Source organism: Rhinolophus hipposideros (assembly GCF_964194185.1).
Source record: "Rhinolophus hipposideros genome assembly, chromosome: 5".
NCBI lineage: Eukaryota > Metazoa > Chordata > Mammalia > Chiroptera > Rhinolophidae > Rhinolophus > Rhinolophus hipposideros.
The window spans coordinates 48,291,165-48,311,402 of NC_138051.1; the positions used below are offsets into that span (position 1 = coordinate 48,291,165).

A 20,238-nucleotide genomic window follows, 5' to 3' on the forward strand; every position below is an offset into this window, starting at 1 on the left:
GAAGATTAGGGAGTTCTTTGTGTTCTAATAATTGAATTGGGCCCCAGAACACTGCGAGAAGAAGAAGTGAGTAGAGTTATTGTGTTTACTGTCGTCACTTAAATCAGTAATCACAGGACTCACCCAAAATAGCATTTTCAAGGGAAAGTGATAAAATGGCTTGTCGATCACTTCTGGCTTGCCTTGGTAATTTCTCTCTTCTTCACAGAAAATGCATGTCTTCAAGAAGACCTTGCAGGCATTGATCTACCCTATGTCTTCCACCACCCCACACAATTTTGAGGTCTGGACAGCTACGACACCCACCTACTGTTATGAGTGTGAAGGGCTCCTGTGGGGCATTGCCCGGCAAGGCATGAAGTGTTTGGAGTGCGGAGTAAAGTGCCACGAGAAGTGTCAGGACCTCCTCAGCGCTGACTGTTTGCAGAGTGAGTACTTGATTGGGCTGAGCAAGGGGGTAGAGAGAGCCTGCCTTATCCTGTATGATTTCAGAGTAGATCTCTAGAGCTCTTGCTGGTTTTCAAGCCATGCTACTTCTCCCCGCCTACCACTTATACAAAGGAATGCATACTGCCCACCCAGCCAGTCATATAGTGGGTTATGCCTCCCTGTGGTGTTGAGCTCGGCACTATTGGGCTCCGCAGAGTGAGTACTTGGAAGGCAGATGCACTCGCATCGAGTAGAAACCTTTCAAGTGACTTCCAGTCTGTTTTTTCACTTTCGTCTCATAATACCCCCATATGGTAAGTGGGAATACCTAAAGTCATGTTCCTCAACAGGGGCAATGTAAGGTATACCCCTGTGATTACAGCATCTTGAATTCCTTCCCAAGTGTAGTTGGTGCCTGCCTGAAGGAGCCATGTTCGTCTACAGCTCCCGCACAGGCCTTGGAATTAGGAGGTCTTGTGTTTGAAGGTTAAAGACAAATCTAAGTTACCAGATATGTGACTGTGGGCAAGCATTGTAACTTCTCAGGGCTTTATTTTCCTCCGCCAAATGAAAAAGAATATTAAGATTACCCCAGAGGGTTATTGGGAATACTAAATGAAATAGTCTCTACTAAGAGTCTGGCACAAGTAGATGTTCAATGAATATCAGTGGCCTCTCCATCCCTACACACGTCTGAATAAGTACATGGCACATCAACATGCATGACAAGTTATCTCAAATTTTCTGTTTCCAAAAAACAATTCTTTTTCTAAACAAATAAACCAACTTTATTTGTTTGGTATTTATATAATGCCTTCTTCAAGAACCTTAGATGCTTTACAGGCATTTCTAATTAATCCCCACAATGACCCTGTAAGATAGGTATTACTCCCATTTTACAAGTAATGGAGACTGAAGCACAGAGATGCTAAGTGACTTGCCCAAGGCCACACAGTTAAATTCACTGAAGAACCAGAACCTGAGCATCGTAGACACCCGGCTCCTAGATATATACCTCATGAGAAGATCTTTAATGAAAGTATCTCTAAAGAAAGTATCAAGACTAGTATGTCATGAAAAATAGGTCTTTTTACCACCATCAAGGAAAGAAAAACCCTACACTAATGGTTAGCGACAACAAGACCCATATATTACATATTTCTTTTTTTTCCCCTTTTCATGAAGTCGCATGATTCTGTCTTAAAAAATTCTTTATACTGATATTTTATTTTATTTTTTTTCCTGAATTTCTTTCTTTCTTTATTTATTTTTTTATTTTTACATCCCTCACACCGTGAACCCCCCTCCCCCCATCCACCACCACCCCGACATCACACCGAGCCATCACATTATACACATAAAATTATAGTTGGCATTCATTAATGTCCAGCCTCTGGTGTACAATGCCATGACCAGGCATCCACAGCATCCCTGAGGTGGTCTCCCAAACAGGACACATGTCCATCGGACACCCAACAAAATCCCCAAACACTATTGAATAAGTTCCCCAAAGTAATTCTCAAAAAACCCTGAGGCCATCCTGTGGTCACCAGCCGCCCCCCAATCCCTTCCCCCTTCCCCCTATCCCCAACCCCTTCTCCCCCGCCCATCTAACAACTCTCGGTTTTTTGTGTCCCCAAAACTGTTTCTGATTAGTTCATACACTATACTGATATTTTAGATTAGGTACAGAAATGCCAAAACATCACACTCTGTAATATATATTATGAACTTCTCACTGCTTCATTTATTTGGTCGTGTCTGCTAACCTTAAATAACTAAAAAAGCATTGCCCAAGAAATATATTTAAACATGAATTTTCATTTGCAAATAATGTTTTTTTCACATCTAAAGATTGCCCTCTCTGTTTATTGTTTATGTGAATGCCATCAGTGTAAGATGCCTGGGTTCCCCGAAATCAAGGAGGGACAGAGGAAAATGTCAAAATAAAGATTAAATCAGAAATGTTGTCACAACTGGCTTTTGTAGTAATAGTCATGCACATTCTATAGTCTCTACCTGATTAGTTTTCTCCCTACACAGTCAGATGCACATTGAGGTTGTTAATGGTAATAAATGCATTGTTAAAGAAAAAGTAGTATCTTTTTAAAAAATAAAAAGTATATATTTAGGAATATCTGGTGAAAAGGAAGGGGGCTTAACTCAATATTAGTCAGTCAACTTACTTGCAAAATCTCTTAATCCTTCTAAAATTCAGTTGACTTAATTTAAAAATGAATTATAAAATAGACATCTTAAAAAATAAACATATTAGGTCAGTGATGTTTGAGAAATAGATAGGAAAAATATTGCCATCTCGAAACAAATGGCTCAAATCTCTTTTAAAAAATGATGCACAATATACCAAAGAAATAAGTTCATTCTTCTTTCCTTCTTTTAGAGAAGAGAGATACCACACATTCATTAATCTTTAGAAACATTTTTTAATCCATTTCTATTTCTTAAGACACCATGTATTACTGGATATTGGTCAATAAATTAGGCAAAATTTTCAGTGAGGTTATTTATTAAAATGCACATGTAAATTGGAAGAATAAAAAATATTGCAGAAAAATGAGGGTGGATATATATACCCTAGGACATGGATATTTTCTTTAATAACACCTCCTTACTTTTTCAGTAAAACCCATACATATTTTCTTGCACTGAACAGAAAGCTTTTACAAGGATATGAATTCAACTTCACCATTTTCTACAATAACTATCAGTACAATTTGAAATCGTCCCTACAGAATCGGTGACATTTCCTTAAGAAATTCCTCTTATTCGTTGCTTTAAGCCAGAAATTTGCAATAACACCTTGTGTGAGATATTTCCATGTATGCCAACATTGAAAATAAAGGAAAGAGTGAAAAAATAAGAGAAATCTGAGTTGGAAAGTACAGCTAATGCAGTGCCCTATAAACCTAAAAAGTTTCTCGGTTTTTTCTCAAAATGGTCATTCAATCTCTGTTTGAACACCAACTCCAGGGAAAAATTAACACCTTAGTAGACAGCTGAATTTATCACTGAAAAATTCTAGCTTATAAATTAAAATTTGAACCAAGTCCTACCCCCTGTAACTTTTGTTTTTTAAGCCAAATCTTGCCTCTAAAGAAAATATTTACTGAATTGACTTCCATTGCATATGACAGTGTTTCAAATACTTGAAATAATAGTTTTCTTCAGGTTTCTAGGACCCTTATTATTTTGGTAATCCTTTTCTGCAATTCACATACATTCTCTCTCTCTCTCTCTCTCTCTCTCTCTCTCTCTCTCTCTCTCTCTCTCTCTCTCTCTCTTTCTCTCTCAAAACAAAACAAAACAAACAAACAAAAACTCTACTCATGGCCTGACCAATGAGGCAGGAAAAGAGAGTATTTAAAGTTACTTCAAATTGATTAGAATTCGGTATCTCATTCCCATCAAGTCTTGGATCTGTGACTTAAATACTTTCAGTCAGGTGGAATTAAACCGAGTGATTGTGAAATCCCATTCACTGCTTTGCTACTTCTTTGAAGGTTCAGAGACCCATGGAAACATCAAATAAGTTCCCCAGACAGTCTCATCTCAGCTTCTCTTTATCGGATTTTACTTGGTAGTGGTTCCTACACCTTCCTCTTTCCGGCCCAATGCTGACAGCTATGCAGAGTGATTAGTAGGAACAGAGGAGACCAAAGGGAAAAAGAAATATCAATTCTTAAGAAAAGAGAACTGACTTCCCCTCTCAATTCCAGGCCAGTGGCAGTAGCAGATTCTGCCTGCTTTTCTTTAACTCATTTGTGTCCTATCTAAAAAGATCTCTCTTCCTCCCTTTCTTCTTTCCTTCCTTCCTTCCTTCTTTCCTTCCTTCCTTCCTTCCTTCTTTCTTTCCTTCTTTCCTTCTTTCCTTCCTTCCTTTTTTCCTTCCTTCCTTCCTTCCCTTTCTTCCCCTTCCCTTCCCTTCCCCTCTGTGCTTTTCTCTTTCCTTCCCTCCCTCCCCCCACCCTCCTCCCTTCTTTCTTCCTTTGAAAAAGCATTTTATGGTGGAGGAATTGTAGCTAATGGAAGAGAAGTTTGTGACCCTGAACGATGTTAATAAGGAACTTGCTGTGACTATTATATGGTAACACTTTTAAACTAGAGTAAAAAAGCAAAAAAAAGTATATGTTGGCTGGAATTAGGATATGTGCAGAGTGAGACATGTAGAAGAGAGATCATATGTAAAATATTTTTCTTCATTATCTTTTCAAAGTAGAAAAGAGACAACTTCAAAATTGGAAAAATATGCAAATACCATGGTACCTCACCCAACTGGCCTGTACTTCCTTATGCCTTTCCAAAGAAGGAATCCTAGAGTCCCACTGAGTAAATATTCTGTCTAATTTTAATTCCTAACTGGAAATTTCAAATGCTTGCGTTAGGACAGAAAATATTTCACTGAAAGTTCAGGAAAGCAGCATCTTGTGAGGTGTGTTCTCTTGTTCTGTGTGCTCCCCACTGACTTTTGTGTCCTGACTTTTAGCCATTGCAAATTTATAATGTTAGAAAATCTGGCTGCTTGCACTCCTGTCTGCAAAGTAGATATTGATTCTCTTTTTTGGTCTTTGTTATCACATTTGCAACCACGGTATCTTAACACAGTCAGTTATTTGTATGTGTTGAGCAGCTTCTGTGGGTGAGAGCTTTATTCTGGGCTTTTAGAGCTCAAGAGAAAGTGATTGCTATTGTCCTTCACCTCAAACATATTTCCTAAAACTTAGATGAATAGAGGTGCACACATATCGTGGAAACTTTCGACTTTCTACTCTTTCAACAGCAATTTCACAAAATATGCTTATGTAATGAATACTCACATAGCTTAGAAGCAGAATTTTGTGTTTCCACTGCTATAGAGTGGAGACCATAGTCTTTATTTCCCTGGAACTTGGCGCACCTTTCAGCACAGTGAGCTACTTAATAAATGATTAAGCAACCAATGAGGGCATGAAAACTACATTAGAAATAGCATGGAATGGTTTCAAGATTATTCTTTCAGATAACCACAGATTTTTAGAGGGTTCTTCAAGTGGTGCTGGGGTAGGCTGCTGTCAGGGAATGAAAGGGGTGAGTATGCCTTACATACATACATACATTCAACATAACGTAAGCAATATCTATCTATCTATCTATCTATCTATCTATCTATCTATCATCTATCTATCTATCTATCTATCTATCTATCTATCTATCTATCTATATCTATCTATCATCTATCTATCTATCTATCTATCTATCTATCTATCTATCTATCTATCTATCTATCTATATGTCATAGTCCTGAGATACTTGAGAAAGATCTAGTTTCTCATCCTGCCATTGCTGGAATTTTTTAAAACCTCTCTGGGCATCATTTTCCACAAGTGCGAAAAGAGTTAATAATATTTGTCAATGCCACCCAGCGAAGGACCGTTAGGAACACACCTGTAGCAATTATCTATTGCTGCAAGGGAGAGCATGCAAGAGTGAACCACAGGGCATCTCAGAGAGGTATTAGAAAACAGAAGTTTGAGCTAAATCAGGTATTGTCTGGAAGGAGAACACCTCTGAGATTCTGCACGTTAACAAATCTTACCTACAAGGAGGGCAGATTAGAGTAAAGCTAGTAACAGGTGACTCAGTAAAGAAATAGTGGTCACTTAGGAGACAGGATGTTTGGTACGCATATATGGTGGTTTGCACAGTGACCCTGTTTTCGTCTCTGCTTGGACAAAATTATGAAGTGGCCTTATTTGTCACTTCAATAGTCATAGAGGGACCATGTGTGAGGTTGGTGTCCTGTGACCCTGCTCACGTCACACAGGAGAACAACATGGCCTTGCTGTGAACCTCAGGCCAGCCTCCGACACTGTGAACTAGTTGTACCAACCAAGATCCTGGATGTCAGAGGCTATCTAAGAAAAGAGAAATAAAAAGAAATCTAGTGCTTAAATTTTAGTTTAATTTTTTTGTTTATTTTTTAAAGAAGACGTGAGAAATCTATGTAACAAAAAGTGAGAAGAACAAAAAGGTCTTTCCTCCTTCCATCTCTCCCTTGCTTTTTCTTTTTACTTACATAGTAATAATATTTTGAAAATTGTGTACTTTTTCTAAATTTGTTTTCCTAATTGAGACATATATTATAGTTTTGGGCCCTGAAATGATCAGGAAATCTCAAGAAAGTGAGTATTTAGAGAGCCTTGACATAGAATTGTGAGTTGTATTCCTCCTTTTGTCTTCTTTTAATATGTGTTTCCAAACTTATTCTAAAAGTTTACATTTACAAATAATGGAATAATTGAATATGGTAGGGCGGTATAAGGGGGGAGGGGTTGGTTTTTTTTGTTTGTTTTTGGACCCAAGCTCACTGACAGTGGAGTCACTTTAGAGAAGGTGGCAGTTTCTTGAAAGAGGGCTCCTTGCCAACCTTCCCCTGACGTCAGCGACGGGCCACCTCCAGGGGTGGGAAATGATGCTATGCTCCTCTAATTATCTTTCTGTTAAATGTCAGTCCTTTGTTGGTAGTGAGAAATGTGGTGTGTGGTCTTGATTTTATAAGGAAAAAGATGGTGGCTGACTTGAAAACTGGGGGAGTCACAGGTCTGTTCCTTGCAAAAAGTTAAGGCATGTTAAAAGAAGACGGCTAATATTATCTTGGATGTAAAGCAACTAAAGGGGAAAGGATAGGAAATGCCAATGACGTGGTTTCATGGGAAAGGGAAGAGGCACGGAAAGCAGGCCCACCTAAATGATTTTACTGGGAAAGAAACACTATCAAGTTTTTCATGTTAGATAGAGACTCCTTGAGAGGGAAATGCCTCAGAATCAGATCCTCTTCCTGCTTTCTGTGCATATTAACCACCTACTTACCTCCTCTGGGTTCATGAGCCTCAAATGCAGGTGAGAATTTATAAATGTAAAACAATAATTATATTTCTTTATTAATATTATTAGTAATGAATAGGATTTACAATATCAATAATATTTAATATTATAATAAATATTTTTTCTTTGAGTTTCTTGGAACTCTATTTTTTCTCTTCAAGCACGTCATTGGCTCCCAATTATCCAAGTCACAGAACACTTAGCACATGGCAGATCTTCGGTGGGACACTGTCCACGGTAGAGTTTTCAAGGAGCTGCTTCCCAGGTCGTTTAATCATGAAATCCGTTTTGTTTGTTTGTTTTCCATTTTTATTGGAGAATATAGGGGAACAGTGTGGTTTTTCAGGACCCATCAGCTCCACGTCAAGTAGTTGTCATCAACCTAGTTGTGGAGGGTGTAGCTCACTGGCCCAAGTGGGAATCGAACCGGTGAAATTGGTGTTATGAGCACTGTGCTCTAACCAACTGAGCCAACCAGCCTCCCCGAAGCTCGTTTTAAAATCCTAAAATTTCTTGTTAATGTGAAATTCTTTAATAAATGCTTGTATCATCAACTTTTTTGACACTGAAATTCCTATGCTTATTCAATTATTAATTTTGAAACTGTATTCATGATCTCCTTCCATCTCATTTACTCCTTACAATGACCCTGCTAAGGAAGGCATTATTGTTTTTTCCTTTTGGTTTTCAGATGAAGAAACTAAGGCTTGCAAAGATAAAGTCACTAGCCCAATTTCAAATGGTTAGTAAATGGCAAATCAGGATTGACCCACAAAATTGTTTCCTTCTGCACCCAAAGTATCAGGAGTTACTATGCTCTTCTGTCTCATTTAAAAGTGATTTTCTTTATATATTGCTTCCATTTATATTTGGACTTATGCCCTTGTTTTCTGCTGACTATTAAGTGTCTGAAGTACATGGGCCAACCAAGTCCTGCTTTCTAATGATGGGCAAACAACCTCTGTTTTCAGAAAATTCGAAATCTGAAGCCAGGTGCCAGGTGTATTTTGTATCTTTATAAGATGCATTCCACAGCATGTTTATCATTTTACATTGAATTTACTCTTCTTCCAGGATTATGGCCTTATGGTCAGAGGGTACAAGAAGTTTCTAACACATTAAATTAAATCCAGAGCCAAGATAAATGCTCAAATCATTTTTAGTTTCCCTTAAGAAATATTTTGTCTTCTCTATGTATTGAGGGTATCCTATTTTCCAAGCACTGTGCTAGATTCTTGGAAAACAGTTAATTAAGGTTGGCTTTATGGGCTAGCATGTAGGATATATGTGTATTCAGGTAGTGATGTCAATAGTTGATAAATGATCAAGAATTTTGCAAGGCAGCTGCTTGAAGTTGACATTAGCATTTTTACACCACAGAAATCTGCTAATGCCACAACTGGTTTGTTTTGTTGTTGTTCTTTTCTTCTTTTTTTCTTTGTGAGGAAGAGGAGAAAATGGAACCACTGATTTAGAAAGCCCCTGTTTCTGTTAAGAAAGAGTTAAGATCATACACTGAGAATGGAGGGTAATGTGAATCAGGTAGATGACCTGAAGAGAGTAGAAATGTTTTGGAACTGCTGTTGAGAAAAATGAGAAGAGACTGAGACCAAGGGAGAATATTGCGGTTGTTTTGTGTATGTAGACAATTGTTTGGAAGAAATACTAAAATTGTCAATTGCCATATAGAGGTAGTGAAATTATGAATTTCACATGGCATTTATATGTTTTGGGTAATAAATAAAAATTAAAGAAAAAGTAAGGATTCTAACTGGCTGCCTCATTAAATTATATAGAAGAGAAACATATGTGATAAGTTTGCCTCTGTTTAAAGTTGAATTCTCTTGCAATTTTGTTGTTCATAATTGTATTGACTGATCTGTCAATTAAGTGTTTTTAAAAATAACAATGATGCATTTCATTTGTATAATGTATTATACTTTATAAGGGGTTTTCACTGTACATTATCTCTTTTGATTTCATTTATTTTTGATCTCTGGTTGACATATTTCTGTATTTAAATGAAGCTACTAGAACTTCTAGCGGACATTTTGAGGGAAGACTCATATAAATGCAAATTTATCTCTGATGACTTTGAGATAAACAGAATAGGCCTGAAGAAAAATAATAAACCCACAGGGCTGGAAATTCAAGTTATAACTATTTAAGAAATAGTGTTATTTTTAAAGAGTAAGGTGAGATATGTGGGTTTGATACCCAATAGGGCAATGGTAAGTACTTGTAGATCAGTGACAAAAATTAATTATGAATTTGTCTCTGTATCTCTGAACTAAACAGATCTAAGTTGAATCATTTTCTTCAGATCAAAAATGTAAAAGAACTGTTAAAAAATTACATTTTTAAAGATAGAATAAAAGATAAAAGGCTTAAACTCAACTCTCTGTTAACCTACTCTCAGAGATAGATGATTTCAATTTATTGGTCTGTTGTCTGTACAAGTAGAAATCTTCTATGCTAACATCAAGAGCATTGGTGAAAGATTCCAAAATGATTGTCGTGCTTTCCTAATTAATTCTTTAAAAGAATTCAAGAGTCAGACGTTAAGTTCAGAGATTTGATTCATTTGGATTAAAAACCTCTTGACAGTCCAGCCTTGAATTTGGTTATGAGCACTTATTATGTGGGTGGTTGTCAGCTGGCTCTTCCTAAATTTAGAAAAAGTAATCCAAAATATTAATGTAACAATGATACATTGTTATATCACTCATAGGGACTTTGTATTAAATAACTCTTGGGGACTTTTAGCACTTTTTCCTAGAGCCTTCGGTAGCACTAATGACCACAACAGTAGTTGTTTAGAAATTTTGGAGGGAGTCAGAATTTTAGGACACTTCTAACTCTTTGAACATTCTTAAAATGGCCTTTCCAAACCAAATATTTGGGGTTTTGAATCTTGCAGGTAACTTTTCAAGCCATCACTGTCTTTTCTGTTTAATGAATAGTCCAATACTTGTAGTGAAATCTGCCTGTTGAATAGTTGCAACTAGTATTTAGTCTAGCCTAATCTAATGTTGCCTTTAAGAATTATGTACTATGGAGTTAAGTCATTATTGATAAATTGCAAGCATGCTTAATTGCTTAAAGGTACAAAATGTACAAATGTGTAGCTGTTCTAGAGCATAATTTAAAAGGTGACCAGGGCATTTAGAATGGCAAATTGATTTGTCCTCAAAAGTTTTTTTAAAAAAGATAAAGGCAGAATCTGTTCTTTCTGCCATTAGAAGATTAATCTCTTTTAACTTCTAGTTACACCTTATTATGAATGTATTTTTTCCACTTTAAGAAACAAATGTCATACTTTCAAATAAATAAAGATTTTCACTTAATCACTGCTGTTAAATTGTATATAGATTTATAAAAAGGAAAGTTAATAGTTGACGTTTTTTCTTTTGTCTTAGCTTCTATACTTAAATTGGCTTAAGATTCACAGAATTAGATTAAAAAATCATTACTGAGGCTATCCTTTGTGAAGAATTATACAGATTAGCTATCTCATTTAATCTCTCGACATTTTATGAGATATTAGTATGTCTATTTTCAGAAACATATTTCGAAAAAATTAATCCAAGTTAGGCAAACTTACAGTCATGTGGATGAATACTGGAATAATTACTAGCTATGAACACAAGTTGTTTGGTTTTTGTTTTGTTTTTTCCCCACTATATTCAGTTGCTTCTGTTTCAAAAACATGTTTGCTTTCAACAGTGGCACTTCCTGCAGACACCGGAACATGGGCTTTTGTTTTCTCACTTCAAACTCAGTAAGGAACCATGAGAGTTGAAATCATGGTTCACTGTTTACATGTTGTATGATGTTGAGCAATCCAAAGGCCAGAGAGAATATTGAGGGTATCTGCCCAGTAGCAGTAGAAGGTGAGGGGTGCGAGAATAGACTTTTGGAAATCCTTCACTGCCAGAAGGATTTATGTTATAAACAAAAATGCCCAGAAAATCGAGGCCAGTCATAGAAAAAAAACAATGTCCTAGAAATCCAAAGGAGTTTGAGTGGAAAGTGAGAATTCAATCTATTCAAAACTGTGGTCGTATTATAAAATGAAAGTTCAAGGCTGTAGCCTGTCAGATACTTTAGAGGTAATCTAGCCCAGTGGCTTTCAAATCTTTTTAAACAACAAAATCACTTTTATTCCAAGTAAAATCTTACTCTATAATACTGGTGGTATACATTTTATAAGAAAATTTTAATCATTTAATTATGATAAAGGCCACTGATAAAAATAATTAGACACTTTCATGAGCACAAGTATTTAAAATACTGATTTTTGAGTGACATTCACCAGGCATATCCAATCTATTTCTCAATTTTGATTTGGCTATCCATTGAGTAATTATGTGTGCTATATAACACATTTGATTGTGTGTGTTCTTCTTGTTATGTTTGAAGTTTGTTTTTGAAAATTCAAACCAACTATTTGCACAACCTCTGATTTAATCCAGTGATACAAGTGAGAAAACTGGGTATCATTGAGGTTCATTTACTTGCCAACAACACAGGGCTAGTTCTGAATCTCAACATCAGGACTTGTTCTCCTGATCTTTTCCAAAAAGCTACTCTGACTCCTCAGAATGAAAGCATTCATTTATTCTCATATTCCTCCTCCTTTTTCTCCCTCTCGAGTCATCAAAAAGTAACTGCACATACATTTATACCACCACTGTTTTTTGTATTATAGGAGCAGCAGAAAAGAGTTCTAAGCACGGTGCCGAAGATAAGACTCAGACCATTATTACAGCTATGAAAGAAAGAATGAAAATCAGGGAGAAAAACAGGCCAGAGGTGTTTGAAGTAATTCAAGAAATGTTTCAGATTTCTAAGGAAGATTTTGTGCAGTACACAAAGGCGGCCAAACAGAGTGTACTGGATGGGACATCTAAGTGGTCAGCAAAAATAACCATTACAGGTAAAAATAAATCTTTAAAATTTTTATCCCACATTGAGATTTTTCTGTCTTAGAACTCACTGCTAAAAATATGATAGGTCACACAAGTAGAATTTTCAATCTTGTCGATATTTACAAGTAGTCTAGTTTGTACTTCAAATTTCTAAAACATGTACTACATAAGTGAAATAATTTCTTGTTCTGTCTGGGTCTTGTTCTAGTCAAAAGCTGTGTCTTGTTCTAATCCAAAGCTCTTCCAGAGGAAGAAGGGTCTGTTTTACAATGTACTGATCAGTATCCTGCAGTTTACAAGAGATTAGCTTTGTTGCTGCCTGCCACTGAATAATCTCTTCAGTTAGTTAGTTTTTTTTTTTTTTAAATAAGAAAATATTGTTTTACTTACTCCTGGATCAATATCCCTCATCTAATTGATCCTTGAGTGAAGACAATTTGAGTTAAGTGATGTCTAGTAATTTGAACTTCTGAATTGCTTATAATATTAACAGTAAGAGCATATGTATCATGTGAAGATTTACCAAGCCTCTTAACCGATATTGTATTCACAAGGAAAAATAAAGATGCTTCTTTTACTGGGTTGAGTTGATCAGTACTGACAGCAAACTCATAAATAAATAAATTTTAAATCACAGGTCTTCGAATTACATTGGGTAACTTTTTGCACATTGCATGTCCATCCTTCTTTCTCTACACATGTACAGCAATGTATAGATGAGTATATAGCATATATATGTTTATGTACATAGCTACTATTCATTACAGGCAAAAGCGTATTAGTCCAAAGGAAGGTTTTAATTTTCAGTGTATTCATTATTTTGTTAAACATTTTCTGAAGTCCTATTGCACATGAGAATGAAAGCAATGGAGATACATCTGCAAACACAGGGACAAAGTGATAGAAAAGGTTTCCTTAATTATTATTTTTTGTTTCTGAGGAGATCTTCCTATTAAAATGTTTATTTTGGTTATTTCAGTGGTTTCTGCACAAGGCTTGCAAGCAAAAGACAAAACAGGGTCGAGTGACCCATATGTTACAGTTCAAGTTGGAAAGAACAAAAGAAGGACTAAAACCATTTTTGGAAACTTGAATCCAGTATGGGATGAGAAGTTTTACTTGTAAGTATATAATGTGAAACTATTACAAATGTTAAAATATTTGAGTATAATTTTAAAGCAGGCATGCAAAATACGCAAGCAATGATTACCTGATTTTAATAGTATGTATACAAATTACAAAAAGAATCAAACTAATGTTATGAATTCAATACTCATAATATTTATTTATTCTTCACCATGGAAGCGAGTGAGTAAAAAGAATATTTCGAACAACAACAACAAGAACAACAACAACAAAAGGTGACATGGTTCGGATGACTTTGCAGAAAAAAAATAAAAGATTACAACCTGATCTACATCTTGGGTTAGCCCAACATAGCTAAGAATTAACAGACTTGATTTAGCACTATCTTGACATCTGAGGATTTAGAACTAAAGGCAATAACAAGACTGGGTATCGCCTGGCCCATCACATCTATACTGGTGAAATGGTTCATCATAAATTTTACAACTTCTCATTTTCTGTAAGGTCATTTATTTTTAAACTTCTTATATCTTGCAACCAACAGCAAGAAATCATTTTGCTGTCAAGGGTTCTTTTCTTTCCAAGACTCCTTCCTGCAGAGACATAAAACGACTTCCAATTATCACTTGGTAGAAACGAAAATCCCTAACCGTGAATTTAAAGGCAGTCCTTTTTTATTTTTCTCTCTTTGTTAATGGTTTAAACATGGATCTCATTAACATGCTAAGTAAGCAAGCCCAAAACATACAGCTTGTTCGCAAATGTGAGCAATAGTGTGTAAAAAATATAGAGCTTCTTGTATATTTGGGCTGATGGAGGAGGGAGTGTTAAGCAATAGGTTTGGAAAATCATTGGGACCCAGTAACAGAGGATAATCACAGAATGAGTTAAGGAATTGGGGTGGTTTCTTCCTTCAGACCGGTGGAAGAAACTATTTTAATATTTCTTTGTTAACAGGAGACAAGAAGTTAATCGATAGTCATGAATTCAGATTCCTAAGGCAGTCAAGTGAAAAACGGAAACAGAATTAGGGCAACAAAGGGGAGGGATAGGGACCTTGGCAAACCTGACAGCAAGTGACTCTTAGTAAAGAGACAGCTTCTCTTGTCATGTGATCATGCAGAGGCAATGCCCTTAGACCTTCCAGTTTCTCAGAAGTTGGAAATTTGAAAGTTCAAAAAACAGCTTTGTTAAGTTATAACTAACTGCCAAAACATAAAGTCTCCATATTTAAAGTGTATAATTTTTTTAAGTTTTTAGGTATGCATACCTCCATGAAGCTATCACAACAGACAAGATACTGAACATACCCATTACCCAAAAATGTTCTAAATGCCCCATTGAAGCCATCTCTTCTAACTCCCCCCAAAACCAAGGCAATCACTAATCTGCTTTACGATTATAGATAGTATTTTTGTTTTACATTTTCTAGAATTTTATACAAATAAATCATACAGAATCCACGCTTCTTTTGTGTGTTTCCACTCACTTAGCAGTTATTTTGAGAATCTATCCATGTTGTACAGTTTAATGATAGTTCATTTCTTTTTTTTGCTAGGTAGCACTTCATTGTAATAAAATATCACAGTTTGTTTATGCATTCAACTCTTGATATTTAGTTTGTTTCTAGTTTTTAGCTATTTAAAATAAAGCTGTTAGGAACATTTATGTATACATATCTGTATGGTCATATGTTTACATGTCTCAAATAAATACCTAAGAATAGAATAGCTGGAATATGTATTAGGAATATGTTTAATTTTTAAGACACTCTTTCCAAGTGGTTATACCATTTTCCATTTCCACCACCAACATATGGGACTTCTAGGTCACATATATCCTTCCAACGCTTGATAAGACCTGTCTTAAATTTTAGCCATTCTAATACATATGTAGTGGTACCTTATCATGACATTATTTTGCATTTCTCTAATGACTTTAAGCAACTTTTCATGTGCTTATGTGCTGTACTTTATCTTTTTTATTTAAGTATTCAAGTATTTTACCATTTCTGTTATTTTTGTACTTGTATAAGTTTTATAGTTTTATGTTTTATATTAAAATTATAGACCCACATTCATTATATTTTGCATATGGATGGATATATGCAATGGTTCTTGCACCCTTATTTGAAAATACTATCCTTTCTCTACTAAATTGCTTTTTCACATTTACTACAATTCTGCTCTACACATGTGTGTGAATCTATTTTTGAATGATCTATTTTGTTCTATTGAGCTATTTATCACCTGTATGTCGGTACCACATGGTCTTCATTACTATAGCTTTACTCTATAAAATCAAAATCAGGTAGTGCTAGATCTCCAAATTTTTTCTCTTTTTCAAAGTTATTTTAGCGAATTTAGAAACTTTGAATTATTTCCATATGGATTTTAGAATCAGTTTACCATTTTTCACACACAACAAAAGAAAAGTCTAATATCATTTTGATTGCCTTATTGCCCTGGCTAAGACTTCCAGTATAATGCCACGTCGAAGTGATAAGAGCAGACATGCTGGCCTTGTTCTCAATCTTAGATGGAAAACATTCTTGATTGACTATGATATAAGCTGTAGGTTTATTGCAGATGCCATTTATCCAGTTAAGACAGCCATCTGCTATTCCCAGTATGCCGACAGTTTTGATCAGAACTAGATGTTGTAGTTTGCTTAGTGCCTTTACTGCACCTATTGAGATGATCATATGATGATGAATGCCATTTCTAAAAATTTACTTTGAAGTTGTTTCTCCATTGTCTTTGTGTTTCTTGGTGTTTGCATTTTCTTCAATGAAGAATCTGTTGTTGTCCTCATTTTTGTTCCTCTGTTCATGTCTTTCTTTCCCCTCCACTTGTTTTTCAGCATTTTTTTTACTCATTTGCACAATTTAATTATAATGTGACATGGTATAGTTTTCTTTGTGTTACTGGTACTTTGGTTTTAAGTTACTTGAGACTGTAGGTCTGTGGTTTTCTTCAAATTTGGAAAAGTTTAAGTCATTATGTCTTTAAATATTCTTTCTGCCTCTGCCTTTTGGAGACTCCATGTATACAAGGAGTAGGCCCTTGAAGTTGTCCCACAGCCCAGTGATGATCTGGCTTTTGTTTTCTCCCTATTTCCTTCTTTCTCTATGTTTTACTTTTGATTAATTTTATTGCTATGTGTTTAAATTCACTTACCTTTACTTTTGCAATGTAGAATCTACTATTAATCCAAGCCATTCTATTTTTTGTCTCCATTATTTTAGTTTCTATCTCAGGAAGTTCTAATTGGATCTATGCACCTTCCATGTCTCCACGTAACTTTTTTTTTTTTTTTTTTTTAATTAATAATTTATTTTTTAAAGAGGTTTTAAGTTCACAGAAAAGTGAAGGGAAGGTGTAGTGAGTTCCAAAGACCTCCTACCCCCACACATGCATAGGCTCCCCTGTTATCAACATTGCCCCACCAGAGTGGTGCAGGTGTTACCATTGAGGCACCTACGTTGACATCATTATCACCCAACATCCATAGTTTAAACTATGGTTCACTCTTGGTGTTTTATATTCTCTGCGTTTGGACAAAGGTATAATGCTATATAGTCATCATTGTGGTATCGTACAGAGTATTTTTCAGTACCTAAAAAATCCTCTGTGTTCTCTCTGTTCATCCTTTCTCCCTCCCCAAACCCTTGACAACCATGGATTGTTTTACTGTCTCCATAATTTTGCCTTTTCTAGAATGTCATACAGTTGACCCTTGAGCAATCTTGCTTTAGGAGCACTGAACCAACACAATAAAAAATCCGAGTATAACTTTTGACTCCAATGTTGGCCCTTCACATCAGCATATTAAACCAAAAGTTAGGAATCAGTGTTTTGGAATCTGTGGTTGGAAATGTGAAAATACTGTTTGGATTCAGGATTGGTTGAACCTGCAGATGTGAAACCCACTAATAAGAGGGGCCCACTGTGTTTATTGGGAAAAGAGGCATATAAATGGACACGCATAGTTCAAACCCATGTTGTTCAAGGTTCAACTATAGTCGGAAGCATATAGTATGTGGCCTTTTCAGACTGGCTTTTTTCACTTTGTAATATGCATTTAAGGTTCCTCCACGTCTTTTCATGGCTTGATAACTCATTTGTTTTTAGCACTAAATACTATCCCATTGTCTGGATGTACAGTTTATTTATCCACCCACCTACTAAAGAACAACTTGGTTGCTTCCAAGTTTTGGAAATTATGAATAAAGCTGCTATAAACATTCATAAGCAGGTTTTTGTGTGGACATGTTTTCAATCTCGTTGGGTAAATGCCAAGAAGCATAATTGCTGAATCATATGGTAAGAGTATTTTTAGTTTTGTAGAAACTTCAAATTGCCATCCAAAGTGACTATACCATTTTGCATTCTCACCAGAAATGAATGAGAGTTCCTGTGGCTTCATATCCTCTCTAGCATTAGATATTGTCATTGTTCTGGATTTAGGCCATTTGATAGCCATGGAGTGGTAGCTCGTTGTTGTTTTAATTTGTATCTCCTGATGACATGTCATGTGGAACATCTTTTTACATGCTTATTTGCCATCTGTACATCTTCATTGGTGAGGTGTCTGTTAAGGTTTTTGACCCATTTTTAATCAGGTTATTTTCTTATTGTTGAGTTTTAAGAGTTCTTTGAATATTTTAGTTAACAGTCCTTTATCACACGTGCCTTTTGAAAATATTTCTCCCTATATTTGACTAGTCTTATTCCCTTGAAATTGTCTTTCTCTTCTTAACTTTTTGAACACGTGCAAAACTTAAAACTGTTTTTATAGTCCTTGACTTCCAATTTGAACATATGTGTCCATTCTTGGTCAGTTTTGATTGATAAATTTTACATTATATGTTATATTTTTCTGCTTCTTCACATGTCTGATAATTTTATATTGGATGACAGACATTATAAATATTACTTTGATGATTGCTAGATACTTTTTGTCATCCTGTAAGTATTCTTGAGCTTTGTTCTGGGACACGGTGAAGTTACATGAAAATAGCTTGGCTTCTTTGGGTCCTGCTTTTGAGTTTTGTTAAGTGGCAATGAAACAGTACTTAGCTTCAGCCTTTTTATTCCTCAGTAGTGAAGCAGAGATGCTTCTGCATACTCTGTCTACTAACTCATGAATGATAAGAATAGCTAGCTGGCCCAGTAGAAACAAGCACTATTTCTGGCCTTGGGGAGTGCTGACCACTTTTATATATAATCCCTTTCAGTGGCCCTGGCCTTGGGTAGTTTTATCACACGCATTTACTAATCCTTACTCAGCTGATTGTTCAAAAGGAATCCTCCATAGATTGTTGGAGTTTTCCTTCTTTTCAGCTTTTTGATAGTATGCCCTGTGACCTGTAGCTGCCTTGGTCTTCTCAGATTTTCAGCTGTATCTGTTTAACTCAGAGGGTCCAATGGACTCCATCTGGGTTCCCTCCCTTGTACAGTGGCCTGGAAAATCCCTCAATGCAGTAAACTGAAGTAATCATGAGCCTCACTTTATTACTCTTTTGTCTCCTTGGGATCATTGTCATTTATTGGCAGATCTCCAGTATATTGAAAACCATTGTTTGATGTATTCTGTTCAGTTTTTAGTTTTTCTTGTGGGAGGAATCTCTAGTTCCTATTACTCCCTCTTGACTAGAATAGAAACACCGAAGTTAATTGATAAGAAAAACAACATAGCATGAGAGCCAACATGGGGCATATAAAATAACATACATACAACTTCTGGAAATATTTGTTCCACACAGGTTGCCAGTTCCAACTGTGAAATAAAGCATCCATTCAAAGAAATTCAGTAGCACAGATATTTATTCTAATTTTTTGATCCTGCAAAAGGTCCCCCTTGAGAAATCAGCTAAATAAATGCATGTATGTGAGGCAAGACCCAGACAAGGTCCACCCAAAAGAACTAGATGTGACAGTATCCAGTGCTCATTTCAGGTCAGGATTAGTGTTTGTTTCCACCAGACGGCTAGAAAACCTCATGGTTCATGAGAGCAAGTACACAAAAGAGAACTCTGGACTGTATAGTTATCTATATTCCAACTGGCAATTTCCATATAATTTATTATACTCTATGCCTCTGTTTTCCTTTTGATAGGAGGCATCATCGACCTGGCAATAACAATGTATCAATTTTTTAAACAACATTATTTTCAAGGAACAAGAAATTCAAATTTGAATTCATTGCACCCTGCTGTGCACGATATATATATAATTTGCATATTTTTTACAATACTTTTAACTTTAGTAAAAAATATTTATTAACTTTAAGTGAAATTACACTCAAAATTATTTTCTATATGTCTCTTCTCGAATATCAAAATGAATGCCTACATTTTCAATAGTAATTCTTTTTGTCACCAGTTTCCTGAACTCCGAGATTCCATTCTTATTATTGAGAATCTACATTGCTGGTTCCAGTAATCCTATTGAATCTACCCGTGCATGTTTTCATTTTACCATGAAAATGGCATGAGAATTGCAAACTTATTTTCCTTTGTCAGGGTTTTCTTTTGCAGGAATAAGTGAGTTCATAGTGAATTTATATGCAGGTTTAGAAAAATGCATACATGTCACTAATGAACTCATCCATATGTCCCAGTACCGTGACGGCTCTGCCCTGTAAACTGAGTGTAAAAACATGTCCCAACATTCTGAAAATATTATGTCTTATTAACATGGCTTTAGTTTGCAGTTTGGGCAATTTACTTAAATTCTGGGCTTTAGCTCTTCTAATATGAAAAATTGGGACAATATTACATATTTCCCAAAATTGCTATATTTGTTGACATAATGTTGTAGATCTCATGTCACTTGTTAAGCATCAAACACGGTTGTTGTATTATTATTATTATTGTTATTAGCATTAATACTATGATCCAATGCTT

The 20,238-nt window shown here is 35.6% G+C and overlaps 1 protein-coding gene across 1 annotated transcript in view; it reads left to right on the plus strand.

Annotated features, from left to right (window-relative positions):
- Window positions 1-20,238, plus strand: part of UNC13C (unc-13 homolog C) — a 497,972-nt gene that overhangs the window by 198,731 nt on the left and 279,003 nt on the right. The window contains exons 7-9 of the mRNA XM_081047963.1: window positions 209-428; window positions 12,023-12,250; window positions 13,222-13,363. Of these exons, the coding sequence (XP_080904089.1) occupies window positions 209-428; window positions 12,023-12,250; window positions 13,222-13,363 (590 nt within the window). The remainder of the gene's footprint in view (window positions 1-208; window positions 429-12,022; window positions 12,251-13,221; window positions 13,364-20,238) is intronic.